The 17,058-nt window shown below is 39.4% G+C and overlaps 1 protein-coding gene across 2 annotated transcripts; it reads left to right on the forward strand.

The window, feature by feature from the left end:
- The first annotated feature begins 3,453 nt into the window (after positions 1-3,453).
- On the forward strand, positions 3,454-7,322 carry RPL22L1 (ribosomal protein L22 like 1). Of its 2 annotated transcripts, none has more exons than XM_029940774.1 (4): positions 3,454-3,531; positions 5,109-5,201; positions 5,368-5,489; positions 7,059-7,322. In XM_029940774.1, exons 1-4 carry the CDS (start codon positions 3,523-3,525, stop codon positions 7,201-7,203), a joined length of 369 nt encoding a protein of 122 aa, XP_029796634.1. In that variant the 5' UTR covers positions 3,454-3,522; the 3' UTR covers positions 7,204-7,322. The 2 variants fall into 2 exon arrangements, with proteins under 2 accessions (XP_029796634.1, XP_029796636.1); XM_029940776.1 differs by having other exon boundaries at positions 3,477-3,531; positions 5,112-5,201.
- The last annotated feature ends 9,736 nt before the right edge of the window (positions 7,323-17,058 follow it).

Raw genomic sequence — 17,058 nt, forward strand, 5'->3', positions numbered from 1 at the left:
TATTCCTGTTTCCCTCACCATATTTGAAATATCATGACTTTTAAATATATCCAAGACACTTGTTTTATATTCTATGTAATTCCAGTATATATTGGTTTGATTTTATAGTTTTGGTGGGGGGGATGATTTTCTTTCATAGTAACTTGTTTTCTTTTGTACTTAGTGATTTATTTTTTAAAAATATTTTATTGTCAAATCGGTTTCCATACAACACCCAGTGCTCTTCCCCACAAGTGCCCTTCTCCATCACTACCACCTCCTTTCCCCCCCTCCCCCTCCCCCTTCAACCCTCAGTTCCTTTTCAATATTCAATAGTCTCTCAAGTTTTGCATCCTTCTCTCTCCCCATGTATTTAGTGATTTAAAAAAAATTGTCAACTCATATTTCTGTAAGTTTATCTCAGGGAATCCTTTGTGCCTGGATCTAAAGTGCATCTACACAGATAGGATTTGCATTTGCTTCTGCCTAGCACTACCAGTCCAAGCACTCTTTAAAGAACATTTTTAGGTTGAAGTTTTTTCATGCTATTTGAGCAGAGCTGATCCTAGTCCCAAAGTTACATTAGCATGCCTTGTCATTTCCTCCTCCAAAATTTTTTTACTTTCAACCAACTGGATCATACATTAGAAAGTACATATAACACTGTTTTAGCCAGTTTTTTAAAGGTGGCTACATATGGAGAAATTTCTCCATCTAATCTGCCATATCATCCTTCTATATTTTATTTTTTTTATTTTTTAATGTCTTTTATTTATTTTTGAGAGACAGAGAGAGACAGTGTGAGCAGGAGAGGGTCAGGGAGAGAGGGAGACACAGAATCTGAAGCAGACTCCAGGCTCTGAGCTAGCTGTCAGCACAGAGCCTGACACGGGGCTCGAACCCACGAACTGTGAGATCATGACCTGAGCTGAAGCTGGTGCTTACCTGAGCCACCCAGGTGCCCCTATATTTTATTTTATTGATCTATTCAGACTCCAGAATCATGTAGATCAAAGGATTGAAGTTTATATTAGAAATAAATCTTATTATATATTACACTATCTTATGTTTGAATAACTGGAAAGGTAACTTCCCCTTATTGTTCTAAATTTTCTTGACTCTTTTCAGACATTTAATTCATATGTTTTTAGAATCCATTTCAAAGTAAGAACTATCTGGGAGGGGGTGTTGACAGGCATTGCATTCATACCGCCTGTGTAAAACTAGAGAAGTACTAAGTTACTTACAATATTTAATCTTACCATCTGCACATTTCTAGTTAATATTCTTTTTAGGATTAAAACATTAGAGAAGCCTTTTTGTCCACTATGGTTTCAATTTAATTATTTCGAGATTACTAGCTAGTTTGAAGCACATTTTTAATATCTTCTTTGTACAAATGACTTAATAGTTCTTAAAAGGTTTTTTGGGGTTTTTTTGTTTTGTTTTGTTCTGTTTGTTTTTTTAGTCATAACATGGAAGTTTGCCAAAAACAACAGAAATAAAATAGTGTATCAATTAATGGCTTATTTTCAAAATACCCAATAGTGCAAGGATCATTTCTGCTCTATAGCCTGAGCAGCCCTTGAGGAGAAAATGCCAATTGCCTTTTTTCCCCTTAATCTTTAAAGAAGAAATTCTGGTTCTTGAGGCAAATGACCAAAAAATATCTTCTTGAAATGCATTTCTCCTAGAAATTCAATACTTATAGTGAGATCCCACACATTGTATGCTTCATTAAAGCATAGCTTCCACTATGACTAACTACTGTCATAAAAAATAGGGGCGCCGGGGTGCCTCAATCAGTAGAACATCTGACCTCAGGTCATGACCTCATGGTTCATGGGTTCAAGTCCTCTGTCAGGCTCTGTGCTACCTGGAGCCTACTTCTAATTCTGCGTCTCCCTCTCTCTCTCTCTCTCTCTCTCTCTTTCTCTCTCTCTGCCCCCCCCCCCGCTCACATTCTGTCTCTCTCTCTGTCTCAAAAATAAACATTAAAAAAATTTTTTTAATATACGCAGTTGTCACTTTCTAGAAACTTTTCTGGAATTAACAACAAAAGTCCACCCCATCCCTACTTCTGATTCCCAATGTGATAGTTTCACTTCCATAAAACAAATTGCAAATCATTGAGAAGGTTGTCACTTTTCTGATCAGATGTCAACTTACAATTCTTCAAAGTTCAAAGGCTATTTTTCCCTTTTGTCATCAAAACTGTCCCCACCCCACATTCACCCCCATGTGCTTTATGCATTTTAGTAGTTAAGTCTCAGCAAGAATTGGTTGAACTTTAATTGGGAGGCATTTTGGATGGAAGTCAAGAGCCCTAGGGTATCAAGAGGATGCTATGAAGGTGCACACGTGAGTTGTGTCTTTCCATAATGTTAGCTTTATTCAATCATAAAGGTTAAATTATAAATCAGATTCAGGATTCCAAACTCAAAGACATTTTGTGTTAACTTGGTTTATTACCCATCACACACATTACAGCACAAGAAAAGCACACAAGATAAAACAAGAGGTAGGAAATTCATGAACCAAACTTGCAGTCATTTTCTGAGTGTGCAGTTATGATAATGCCTCCCTCAGGTCCGGATCAGCTCTCCGCACTTGCTGCTTACTATGTTCCAGTGAAGGATCTCTGTTCTGCCCTGAGTCATCTGGGAAAAGCCTTTAGGGCAGTCACCATTTTGGTGTGGTCAGAGATGAAAGGATCAGCATTTGGAAAGTCTTGACAGTCGACTGCAAAAATCCTTCCTTTTTTAACGGGATTCAACCAGACCTCCTCTGGTTCAGCTAGTTATCAGTTTTGGTGCCATCAACTGTACTGGCTTGGAAGATACGTGGTCTTACCCGCAGTGCCCTTGGCTGCTTACCTCACTGCTTGACCTAAGTTCTGCTTCACAAGAGTGACTCTATCTTAATTGCTACACAGGGCTAACTAAACTCCATGATAAAATTAATTCACACTCAACAAGTGAACAAGCGAGAGCAATCTTTCTTTTTTCTCTTAGAAGCTTTTTCCCCCCTCAAGAACCTAATTTATTTTGGCTCCCTGGAAGATGCTTATTTCCCTCAACAGTCATTTAGAAAACAAGACTCATAGATGAAACATAAATATAAAATAACTTTTTCTCTGGATGCTTGTAATTACAATATAAGACAGAAGATCCCAAAGCAACCTGAGACATTGCCTTGCCCTGATTGGAAAGAAGATCTAAGTGATCAATGAAAGATGATTCCTGAATCCCTCGGCAGAGTTTATCTGGGAGCGACCTCTGGGGTCCAGGGACTAGTGTTGTCTTTAGCGGAAAATCGTGAATTATTTTACCACGGCCGCTAGCGGGCGCTCCCGGGAAAACAGACTGCGTAGGAAGCGTATCCTTCCCCCGGCCACGCCCCGGTTTCCTGGGTTACCGGCCTCCCCGCGTTCTCTTCCGGGAGGCAGTGCGTTTACGCTCTCAGCGCGTGACGCAGCACGTTTTGGTATAAATATACGTCGCACGCCTGTCGCGTTCTCTGATCCCGAGGTTGGCTTTCAAGATGGCGCCGGTGAGTGAGTCTTCTCTTGGTAGCCGCGTGTTACTCCTGTGTAAATGATTTTTACATCTACAGATATTTTGCGAATTGGGCACCTCTCATTCGAGATAAAGGAATTGTAGAAATGGAGGCTAGGTCGGGAACACAAGCACGATGCTAAGATAATGAGTTTTTTTCCGAGACTCCTGGCGACTGCCATGCGGTCTAGGAGAGTTCGAGCTTGGTCCGGAATTGGCTTGGGATGGGTGGTTGTGGCAGCGCCAGAAAGGAGGAGGCACGACGGCGAACGGGGTAGTGGGGCAGCATTTGGGCCATTTTCTTTTCAATCTCCGTTCTGGTGGTGCGGATGCTATGCTATTCGTTTGCACCCGGGAAGAAATGTGGGTAATCGGGCCGGTCTGACAGCCTTGTCAGCAGAAGGAGCTCCCAGGCTTACAGAAGTTCAGAGAACTTTATAACCAAGTTATGGAGGAATTGTCTTTATTAATAAAGGAGTTTACTTACAACGCAGAAGTCACGACTTTAGGCAGATAAAAAAGCGTGAAAAGATTTTAGTTACGTCATTAATGAACAAGGGAATCAGATCTTAAAAACCACTCTACGGAGCATTTAGAAAGGTAGCTATACGTCGACAATTTAACCAGGTCTGAGTTTTGGAGGGGGTTTTTTTTGGTACAAGTTACTCGTCTACCTAAAAGCAAACTGGCATTAGTATTTAGTATCCATTTAGGTGGATCCAATTTGGAAATGGCGTCCTCTGAGAAATACTTACTTGTCTGTGTTTAGTACGTTGTCCAAATGTATATTGATAGTGGCCACAGCAACACAGCCCGATTAGGTGATATTCTGAGTTTGGGGTATGGCAAACTAAAGTTATATATGTTTTTTAAATTAAAGAATAGTACTGGATTACATGTCTCCTTCCTCTCTCTTATAACACCATGATTTAATTCTCTAGACTTGAGTGGGTAGAGTATCCTGTTTTTGAGCTTGGGCAGAGTGATGTATGCTACCTGTTTACCATAGGGCCTGGCCTATCGTAAATAATACCTGATAATTTAAAACTGAACATCAGTGACTTGGAAAATAAAGCCGATAAAACATTTCTTGATAATTGGAACAGAGTGGACTTGGTTAGGGGTTCAAACCAACCCCAGGTGGTGTTTTAGTTTTAATTTACAGTAAGTAGATTGATTCTCTTATTAATCTTTTCTGATGGTAAATATAGGATTTTTTGGAATTTGATTCTCAATGAAGAGAACTAATAGTGCCTAGCCATATGCTTCATTCTTTGAGCTTTGCACTTTTGAGACATTTGCATGGTGAACAGGGAGAATTACCATTGGATTTCACAAAAACCTGGTTTAAATCAAAGAGTGTACTCCTATTCAGACAAACTGGCTAAGAAAAAATGCATATCCAGTAGATAAATCAGCGTTTGGGGGGTTTTTTTTGTTTCTTTTGTTTGTTTTTGCACTATCTCATGATCTGACATCACAGCACACTACATCTGTGGGCTGATAACAGATTTTTAAAGTTTTGCATAAAAGTAAGTGAATTGAAGAGTCCTAATTATGTTAACTATCTAGCAGAAAGACAAGAAGCCTAAGAAGTCAACATGGAAATTTAATTTGGACCTTACTCATCCAGTAGAAGATGGAATTTTTGATTCTGGAAATTTTGTAAGTATTACTCTGTTTGGCTTGTTTTTATCATTGTGATACAGTGCTTAATGATTTAAGTATGTAATTCTTGATTTTTAACCTAAGTTCTATTCCTAGGGTACCTTCCCTAGTGAAAATCTAGGGTTTTCTTCCCTAGTTTTGCATTTTTCCTGTTTTAAAATAGGAACAGTTTCTACGGGAGAAGGTTAAAGTCAATGGAAAAACTGGAAATCTGGGGAATGTTGTTCACATTGAACGCTTCAAGAATAAAATCACAGTTGTTTCTGAGAAACAGTTCTCTAAAAGGTTAGTATTTGTTTCCCATAATATTTTAGTGAAATGATGGTAATTGTGAATGTTACAGAATACATAATCCTAGTGTTTTCATATGCAAGGATAGATGTGTTGATAAGTTCAGAGGTGCACAACAGAAGTGTTTTCAACTTCCTAATAATAATCGCCTATGTGAATGGAAAATACATTCAGTAACTGGGCCAATTACATAGGCTGGTGGTCAGTAAGTGTAATTAACTGCTGGAATATAGACAAGTTACATACAGGCTCCTGACCAGTGCATTATAGTCCCTGAAATCCAAAGTCTATGTAAACTTTAAGGATGTTAGATGCTTTACTGTTAGAATATGTTGCAAGAAACTTACCTAACGTGTAACTTGAAAGTAATGTGTCAATTTGCCTTATGTAAATGTTTTCATAGATATAATTTTAAGGTTTTGGTGGTTTGTTTAGTAGAGGCAGGCAGCCAAATGTAACATTTTAAATTAACATTTAATTCATTCAACAAGTTTACATGGTAGTGCTGTTGTAGGACTGGATAGCCCAGCAGTGAGCCAAGAACCCGAGTACCTACCACCAAAGGAGCTTACATTCTAGTGGAGACAATGAAATGCGGTATTAAGTGGTTGATAAGTGCTGTGTAAAAACATAAAAGAGGGTTTCAGGGCTGGTGTTCTTAGATACCATGGGTAAGGAAGTCTTCCATCTAAATGAGATGCTGGAGTGAGACCTGCAGATAGGGAATTCATTCCTGTAGCTGAAAATGACTGGTGGTGGAAGCTGAAGGCTACAAGCCTAATGAGAAGAAGGAAGGTGGTAGGTAGTGGCTGGGACTGAAGTAGGCACGCATATTAGTATTCTCAAGGATCTTCTAAGCATGCACATAATACAGAATGCAAGGATTTACAGAGAACTTGAGTTAGCAACGTTGCCTGTGGAATGAGGTCTTCCTGCCAAAGGGAAGAGCATTAAGAAAGAAAAACAGAAGCTTGAGGAATGCTTGGTGGTTCAGAAACCAGAGTGTAGAAATGGAAGAGAGTGGCTGGAGGGATGAAATGAGACCATGCTGAAAGCTTTTATAAGAACTGAGCCTTATGCTAGCTGCAGGTGTGCTGAGAATCTTTAAGTTGGTCTGTTTTGAGAAAGGGGGAGAGAGAATCTTAAGCAGGCTCCACCAGGCTCAATCCCACTACCCTGATGTGATCTGAGCCGAAATCAAGCCAGTGGTTTACCTCACTGAACCACCCATGCACCCTGATGAAATTATATATTTAATTTAAAAACGTTGTTATGGCAGTAAAATCAAAGAGGAAGCTACTGTGGCTCTCTTCATAGCTTCAACATGAAGGATGTTTATCGTAGAGAGATGGGGGATAGTGTTTGTGGGACAGCAGCTGATGCTTAGTTGACGTTGAGAGGCTGCCCAGTTCTTCTGCCCCCAGCAACCTTGCACAATGTTTGATACAAAGGAAATATTTTGGAAGGAACATGGAAGATGAATACAACTGCATATCGTACATAACAATTTTTGCATGGTAGATAATTACATTTCTTAATAAAATTCATGTTTTTATTTTACAGGTATTTGAAATATCTTACCAAGAAATACCTTAAGAAGAACAATCTTCGTGATTGGCTTCGTGTGGTTGCATCTGACAAGGAGACTTACGAACTTCGTTACTTCCAGATTAGTCAAGATGAGGACGGGTCTGACTCTGAAGACTAGATGAACCTGCCCCTTACAGGGGATTGCTTGCTAATAAAACAGATGACGCATGCAAAAGAAAGAAACATCTAGAAATGGACTTCTAGTGTTTTGGTGAATAAAAGCATTGTGCACTATAAGTTAAGCTTCTGCCTCTTCTGTTTTAAATTTCCTATAGCTAGTGGAGGTTTTCAGGATTTCTGAAGTTTTATTTTCTTTTAAGGATGTTCTCAAGTTAAAGTATGTAGTGATGTATAAGAAAATCATGAAGGGGACAGTATTGTGTAGAACTACTGGATGAAATGTTTTAAATTGACAGTCTAAAACATTTTTGTACATTTTGAAAATGGCAATTCTGAGTGCCTAGACTAGTTCTTGCATATACATGCTCACTATTGAAGCACTTCTGCCCTCTGCTTCAGGGGGTGCTGGCTCCTGATTGGCTTAAAAATGTTTATGGTTGAGCATGGCAGTGCCCTAAACCTGTGTTTAATTGCCTCCTTGACATCTCCAGCCAGATGCCTTGTAGGTACTATGAGCTCAAAACCTTCAAGTCAGAACCCTTAATCTCTTACCTCCTAAATCTGCTTTTGTGTTCCTTGTCTGAATAATTTACTTAGCGAGTTAGAATCTTGTCCCCTCATTCATGCCTCGTCACTGGTAAGTCTAAAAGTGGCTGTTTATTGATCAGTTCTCAGTGGATGGACACTTTCCCCCAAATAAAGCAGTCTTTGAGCAAAGCAGAATGGTTTGGTAGAATTGAGATTGCAAGAGGTACGAATACTGGGAGGGGGTTTCTAGAGCCGTATCAATTTTCTTGTTTTCCAGTGGTCCCAAGGAATGTGCATCTTCTACTTCTAACCTGAAGGTGGTACCTCAAGTACTTGGAACATGGGCCCTGTACCAGTAAAATCTTGTAAAATAACACCTTGACTGTTAACCTGATGTACAGATTTACTTAATTGGGTCAGAAATGTTGGGATAGTTTTAAGAGTGTTAATTCTCTTGGGGCACCTGGGTGGCTAAGTCAAGTGTCCGACTTTAGCTCAGGTCATGATCTCACGACTGAGTTTGAACCTCACATGAAGCTGTGCTGTCGGCATGCGGCCTTGCCTGGGATCCTCTGTCCTCCCTGCTCCTCCACTGCTCCGCTCTCAGGCATTTGAAAAAGGATACCTGAGTGGCGCCATCAGTTTAGTGTCTTGACTTTGGCTTAGGTCAGAATCTCACTGATCTGGGAGTTTGATCCTTACATCAGGCTTGCGGCTGTCAGTGCAGAGCCCACTTCAGATTTAAAAAAGTATTCTCTTGATTACTAAGAACTTGTTGAAGTGGTTCCCAACATTATTAACCTATACCCTAGTACAATTCCTTTGTTCTTTTCCAGACAGTAGTAATAACCTAACAGCCTTGTTTGAGTTGTTTATTTTTTCTGCCAATAGTTATCAAGATCCTACTGTGCTTCCTTTGTTGAGCCTTGTGGATACAAGGGAGTGAAAATCGCCTACTCTCGTACGGTGAGGGAAACTGACAATAATTTCATAAAAACTGTTGAGTACAACAGAAGAAAGGAGTTTATAAAAGGGATTTGATTCAGTCAAGGAAGGTAACCCAAAGTATTTGAGCTAACCTAGAACAGACACCGTATTACCTGGGTAAAGGAAGAAGGATGCTTCAGGCAGAGCAGCATAGGTAAAATTCTCTGGACATTGAGAATCTAGTTAGTACAGAGTCCATCTGGAACAGAGTGGTGATTCTGAGAACAATTTGGAAAAGTAGATAGAAACCAGTACATGAAGGACAGAAACCCATGTTTTCTTGTTATCCTGAGAGCCATGGGAGGCAACTGAATTTTAAGTCAACAGCATTGTGATCCAATGCGATCCGCACTTTGGAAAAAGGTCTTTGTGTTGTGGAGAATGGTTTTCAGAGGGGTCACCTCGTTCTACTCCCCACCACACATTCAGCTCCGATCACAGAGGCCTTATTGTTTCTGAATATACCAGAGGCACCCCTGCATCAGGGCTTATTCTGCTTGTCCCTCTGGCTGCCTGGATGCTTCTCCCCCAGCTGGCTAGTTTGGTCTTTACTCGGAGCCCTTCTCAGTAAAGCCTTTCCTGACCCTATTTACAAGTGCAACACTCCTTTTTCCTTAATTCCCGATCTTCCTTATTCTCATAGTATTTATCATGTCCCATACATTTTACTTCACCCTCTCTTCCTCCACTGGTGTTAAGCTTCACAAAGACAAGTGTTTCTGATACCGCAGTATGCAGCTGGCTCTCAAAAAACATATTCTTCAAAATACTCAATAAAATTTATATTGATACTTCTAATTCAAATTTAGCATGACAGTTTTTACCTCATCTACTGTATAGTCCTGTTTCCTTTCTCTATGCTGAAAATTTCAGTGTTACCAACACAAGTATTTATTTGTTTTACCTCATAATACACATGTAATAGTTACCAAAAAGCAATACCAATATTACTTAATACAATAATACCATAATATAAGTATTTTGCAATTTGAGACTGTTTTGCAGTTCTTTTTGTCCTTATTGTATATTCCACTAGGAATGAACAAAGTCCTGTGTTTTAAAGTCACTGGAAATGATTCATTGCTCTGATTTGGACAAAAACTTGACACATAGGTTCCTTTGTTTCATTTTACTTTTGATTTTAAAAAGTTTACTGAAAATCTTTTTGTGTTTTATAATTCTGTAAAATGTTTACAAGTTTCCAAAGTCTAAAAGTATATTTAAAGAAGACTAGGGGCGCCTGGGTGGCTCAGTCGGCTAAGCACCCGGCTCTTGATTTTGGCTCAGATCATGATCTCACGGTTCTTGAGTTCAAACCCTGCACTGGGCTCTGTGCTGACCATGCAGAGCCTCCTTGGGATCCTCCTTCCCCATCCCCATCCTCCCGCCCCTCCTCTGCTCACACACACTCTCTCGAAATAAATAAACTTGCAAAAAAGAAGAAGCCTAGTTCCTGTATTAGTCCTCTCTATCCCATTTCCTCCCTCCCCCTGCAGGGAGCCATTTAAGAAAAAATGTACGGTTTAGCCATCCATTTTTAAAAAAGGTATATACCATTATTTAAGTGATAATTTACCATACATTACCTTTTTTCACTTAATAGTATGCCGGAGTCCATCACTTCTATCTGGACGTAGCATAGATTATTTAACCAGTTTTCTACTGATAGGCATTTGAATTGCTTCCAAACTTTTGCTACTATAATTAGTCCTACAATGAAAAGCCTCCAGCACATGCCTTTTCTTATTTTTGAGGTTAAATCTTTGGAATGGATTCCTAGAAGCGAGACTCCCACATCAAAAGAGAAACGAATGTGTAATATCAGTATATATTGCCAAATATCCCCCAGGCAGCTTGTACCATTTTATACCCCCTGCTCACACACACTATCTTTCCTACCAGCAGTGTATGAAAATGTCCATTTTGCCATGCATTTAGCAACGCATTAGTTGTCCATTTTGGGATTTTTGGTGTATCTGATAGGTGAGACATGGTTTTCAGGATAGTTTAAATTTTCATTTATCTTATAAGCGAGGATGAATGTCACTTAATAAGTTAATAAAGGACCATTTACATTTCTTTTTTTGTGGGATGCCCGTTCTAGGACACACAAAGAATTCTTTGTCTTTTCACTATTTTTAGATGCTCCCTATATATTAAGGCTATTAAACGCTTGTCTGTGATGTATGTTGCATGGTTTCTTTAGAGTTTGTCATTTGTCTCTTCCCCATATCTATGGTGTTTGCTTTTGTTGCTTTAGAAGCATTATTTTTATTTTTATCTAATTAAATCTATTAATCTTTTACTCATTACTTCAGGATTTTGAGCCATGGTTGGAAAAGTTTTCCCCATTTCTAAGTTATAGAAGAAGTCATGATTTCTTCTAGTGCTTGTATGGTTTCATTTTTAAACTTTAAGTCTGGGGTGCCTGGGTGGCTCAGTCAGTTAAGTCTGACTTCCGCTCAGATCATGATTTCACAGTTCGTGGGTTCGAGCCCCGTGTCGGGCTGTATGCAGACAGCTAGCCAGAACCTGGAGCCTGTCTTCAGATTCTGTGTCTCCCTCTCTCTCTGACCCTCCCCTGCTCAAGCTGTCTCTCTCTCTCTTTCTCAAAAATAAATTTAAAAACATTAAAAAAATAAAATAAAAAACTTTATGTTCTATTTTGAATGTATCCTGGTTTACAATTTGAAAAGTGAGTTCAATGTAACTTTTCTTCTTCCCATATGGCTACCCACTTATAGGGCTACCTCTGATTAAAAGTACTCAGGAAGTCTGGATTAGCATTCATTTTCCTACTTGTCTGGAAATCATTTCTGTGATTCTGCTGAGGTGGTCGCACTATCTATCTACATTTACAGCTTTAGTGTGCTTGGATAAGTTAAATGCCAGAAAGGCCAGTTTTAAGTACAATGTTGGCATTTATAAAGGGCTTTCTCTTCTTTTTTGATCCATCAGCAGCCCAATGTGGCAGAATATTATCTTCCCCATTTTGCATGTGAGGAAACCGAGTCTCAGATGAACTGGCTGGTCCAGGTGGAAACAGAGGTTAATTAGTGCAAACATCTAGGAGGACAATTTGGCCAGATCTATTAATTCAAAATCCATAAGTACTAAGACCTGAGTCAAGGACAGTTATGCAAACACTATGGAGAGTCACAAAAACTGTAAGCCACCTAATAAGGTCCTGCACTAAGTGACTAGTCAAATTAAGTATGATAATGCTCATGGTAAAATAGCATAGAACTTTAAAAGTTAGAAAATCTGTGTATATTGACATGGATTTATCCCCAAGATATGCTTGCACATATGTTTACACATGTATAAAATTAGCTCCAGATAAATACTGGTATAGTTATTGCGTCTGACAGAAGAAACTGGTTGGGAGGGGTCAGGGAGAAGATATACTTTTCACTGCATACCCTTTAAGTAAGAACTGAATTTTTAACCATCTATTTGTATTACTTGTAAGTTTAAAAAATCCAACAAGTTAAACGTTTTGTAATATTTTTGAAGTAGAACTTATACACAAAAAGTGCACAAATCATATGTGTAAAAGACAACAAATGTTTACAAAGTTAACATATCCATGTAACAAAAACTCATACTGAGGGAAAAAAGCACTACCAGTATATATTTAAAAGAAAATCCTAGACATTATATCATTTTACCTGTAAATATTTCAGTATGTATGTTTCCTGAAAGAATCGCAATCTAAAATAGAACCAAAGGAAATGAAATGGAGAATCTCACATGTGTACCCTCAGGAAAAGAAAACTTAAGAACTGAGAGATTGATTTCCTGTAAAGGCTTGAGTTACAGAAGACTGCAGCTTATCTTCTGACCAATGAACATCCACCAAGAAACCCTGCCCCTCCTCAAACCAATGAACTTGCCGCATGGACTCTGGCTGGACTCCGCCCTTTTTGCACTTTCTACACATACAGTCCACCCCAAACAGACTCACCTGTATCCTCTAAGGCATACATTTTCCAAATTGCACTTCCTCTGCTCTGAATAAACTCTATTGCTAGTAATTTAAGCTTGCCCCAGTTTACCTCTTTATCTGGCTTGATAGTTTTAGCGGATAAAACCATACCCATAATACCATTATCAAACCCAATAAATTAACAATGATTAACATTTTAAGTACTTAATGCTTACATTTGTAATACCCAATTCATGTTCAATTTTCTTTGCTTTCTCAACAATGTCCATTTACATCTTGAAAAGTTCTGACTTAAGAGCTATGATTTGGTGGTGTGTCTCTCTGGACAAGAAGAAAGTTTAAACCTTTTTCTTTCTCTTGAAAGATACATTTCTAAATTTTTCAAAGATTTATCACTGAGAATCTTTAGTTGCAACAGTTGTGACCTGGACAATGCATTTCCTAGACTTTTCCCTTACTACCCGCAGCCGCTGAGTATTTGGTGGCCCATTCTACACAGATTCTTTTCCTTTGAGGTCCCATCTCTCTTCCAAGTAGTTCTCTAAAGTGGACAAAATCTTGGCTGAGGCCTGGTCTTTCCCCACAGACCATATCTGTTTCAGGAGAAACAGTCATTGTATATAACCCTGCATTTGTGAAAACATACATCTCAGCGCTCAACTGCTGCAGGTAAGCTGCTCTGGCCATTGTGTTTGGCCTTCATTTCTCAAGAATGAGTCAGACATCCCGGAGTCTTCAACTTCTCATATGTCCTGCAACCAGATAGTGAACTAAGGGTTCCCCAACTGGAATTGGAGCATCTCTTTTGTAAGCTCTGCAGAGATTATAAACACCTCCCTTTGGAAAATGGGCATATTTTTAGTTTTTTCCTCAGTTTGGGGGACCTCAGCTGGAAACGGAGAGAAAAGGGTAAGAAGTCCATTTTAAAAGCTTGTTTCATGCCTACATGAAAAGTATAGGGGTGATCAAATGAGGAGTCTTCCATACTGTTCCTTCCAAGCAGTGGGCCAGCTCCCATGATTGATTTCAGGCCAATTGGTGGGTGTCAGGCAGGAAAAAAAAAGCTTGATTCTCCTAAGAAACTGAATGGAGCCAGTTGAATGTGCATCACTGCAAGAAAGGACTGCCTGGCAGAGAGAAGTTTAGAAACCTTTTCCACTGAGCCATTTATAGAGCATGAGCATTGAAATCAAACAGGCCTGGGTTCAAGTTCTGATTTGGAACTTACTAGCTGTGTGACCATAGGTATCATTCTCCGTCCATGGTTTTCTGATTTGTGAAAGGGAAAGAATAGCAATTTGCAGGATGGCTATAGAGATTAAATGAGATTTGGAATGTGAAGATTCTGAAAGAGAAGGCCCCCAATGAATAGTAGCCACTGGTGCCTAGAATCCCTTTCTCTTTCCTCTTCCCCATTAACTCCCATCCTTCCTTAAAGACAGCTCAAGGTCAGTCCCCTCCTCCAGAAGGCGTTTCTGGATTACCTTTCTCCCCGCAGGGTATGGGTGCTTCCAAAGCACCTTGTTATGTCCCTGTCATCCACTAACCACACTGACCTATGGTTGTCAGTTCCTACCTTTGCTTCCCCAATTAGATCTGAGCTCTGAGTACAGAAAGCACATTTAAGTACCCATAAGCTCTCAGGACAGGGCCTGGCAGAATAGAAACCAATGACCAAATGTTTGTGACATGCCTAGGATCTGTGTAATTCACCATTCTGCCTCAGGGAGATAGGAAAAGATGTTAATAGATCCCTCCCTTGGTGGGAAAAATCCAATTAATCATAATTGAGATAGTAGATTCCTGATTCCCAGGTCTGGTTTTTTGAATCCCAGAAATCGAAGGCAGAGAAAAACTTGTACCACACCATGTGGGGGAGGGGGCATATGCTACTCTCAAGGAGCATGCATGTCTTAAAAACCATATTTAACACCATAAGTTTATATTTGGGAAATTTAAAGAAGAACCTTACTATGTTGTGTTTCGAAATAGAAATACCAAAAACCTGGAGTGCCGGGGTGGCTCAGTCAGTTGAGTGACCAACTCTTGATATACGTTCATGGTCCCAGGGTCGTGGGAGCGAGCCCGGTGCTATCTCCACGCTGAGCATGAGCTTGCGTAAGATTCTCTCTCTCTCTCTCTCTCTCTCTCTCTCTCTCTCTCCCCCTCCCCTGCTTGCATGTATACACATGGGTGAGGACTGATAGGGGGATGACACAGTGTGATCCTGGGCCAGCTAGCTCATCTGAGACTCAGTTTCCTCAGATGCAAAATGGGGAAGGTAATATTCTGCCAAACTGGGCTGCTGATGGGTCAAAAAAGAAGAAGAGAAAGCCCTTTATAAATGGCAGCATTGTATGTAGCCCAGGATCACACCTCTCAGTCCTCACCCAGTGCTTCCCCTGCCCTCAGGCTGGGCTACTTCCTCCCTGCACAAGGCCATGGTCAGGCATGGGTGTTGGAGGAACACTGATCTGGGGGTTGAGAGCTCTGCCTCTGCTGACTACCGGCTTGGACAACCCCCCTCTGCCTCCTGAGTCTCCTCATCTGTATGTAAAGAAGTGGGTGTAGATAGGCCTGTATTGCTGTTTAGTAACCCCGCCTCCGTTTGATGAACACAGACAGTTTCCACCCCCCAGTGTATAGCAGAGCACTCAAGTTTACAACATCCTGTTGCATAAATAATAATGCCCTCAAGAGGGAGATATTTCCAAAATAAACTGACCTTTGATTATAACAGTTCTTATTCATATACCTTAAACAAGGAAGACATGGTTTATTTATATATAAAATTAGTACTGAGAAATGTTAACTGAAGTACTTCCAGAACAAAACATTTTCCCTTCTAAATGGTGCGATAAATAAATATAAATTTCAGAAAAAATCGGAAAGAAAATGGAATTATCCTTATGTAACAGGAAGGCTAATGAGATAAACTGAAATTTTTGAATAAATGGCTTTTTTACTTTGATGCCATTTCTCTCTGATTCTATTTTTAGTTCCTGGTTCCTCTTCTGCTAGATCTTGCTGTTGTTTGTTTTTAAAATGCATGTGAGTTCAAGCCCCACATTGGACGTGGAGATTATTTTTTTAAAAAGTAAATAAAATATTTTAAAAAATAAATAAAACGTCATATAAACCTTATGGGGCAGGCTTTTTCTTATTGACAGTGAAGGCTGTGTTTGGTTCAGGCTCAGTATTTAAGTGTTGAGCAGAGCCAGCAACTGAGAAGGTCTGGTATAGAGTTAGTTTGTGGTCGTCTGGGAAAAACAATGCAGCAAAGGTGACTAGTCCTTGGAGAGAAGCAATTGGCAGTATGGGGGAAACTTTAACTTTTAGTGGCTCATGGGCTTCTTTAGTAAGGACCTTAAGCTCTCTCCAGAAAAACGCACACATGCGAGTTACACAATATTTTGCATACAATTTTTAGGGGAGGAAAAGTTCTCCTTTATTCCCTTCTACGTTCTTTGGCCAGTCTAATACTTAAACTGACATAGGACAGGTTAACAGGAGAAAAAACAAATTTAATTTTGCGTGGACAGGAGCCCCATGAAAATATGAAACTCAAAGTGACCAAAGAAGGAAGCTTCTATGCTTTTAGACAAGGAAACAATGAATTTGTGAAGAATTGACAAGCCAAGGGGATTTGGACTCTGGGTACTAAATTAGTTAAGTAACCAGTTTTGTTTATGCAGCCCTCTCAGCCCTAACTCTGTCTCTGGGCATAAGGATCCCTTCTACACGCCTAGTACAATAAAGGTGACTTTCACATACAGAATGTATTTATTGCCTGCTTTTGGAGGACAGAGGAGGTTCTGATTGCCCTTCTTGCCCTGGCTGTTTGCCAAGTAATTTTAATTAAAAAAAATCATATAATATGCCAAAGAGGCATGTTTTAAGGTGGCATGTTATCGCTCCTTCAAATCCATAGTGTTTTATAGCCTCCTCAAGCCCTTGGCCTAAAAGGCTTACACAAGGAACTATATATATGTGTGTGTGTGTGTGTGTGTATAAATTATATATACATATAAATAATTATTTGTTTATCTGAAATTCAAATTTAATTGGGCATTCTGTAAATATATATGTACTTTCTATATATTTATTATATATACATAACAAAATAGAATATGAAATATAAAAATATAATATTTCATAGTCCAAATCTAAAGCCAAGAGCAGATCTTGCAAAAACTATGACTACATTACCTTTGGAAAAGCATCCACTGTGTGTGTGTGTGTGTGTGTGTGTAGTCTACACACATTTTATAATTTTATAATTTTACTAACACTCATGGAAATATTTCTAGCTTCATGAAGGCTGTAATTGGACATTATTTCCATTAGATGGAGCTATATCTTTGTTATAGGAGAATTTTATGAATTTTG

The sequence above is a fragment of the Suricata suricatta genome, chromosome 5 (assembly GCF_006229205.1).
Source record: "Suricata suricatta isolate VVHF042 chromosome 5, meerkat_22Aug2017_6uvM2_HiC, whole genome shotgun sequence".
NCBI classification, from domain to species: Eukaryota; Metazoa; Chordata; class Mammalia; order Carnivora; family Herpestidae; genus Suricata; species Suricata suricatta.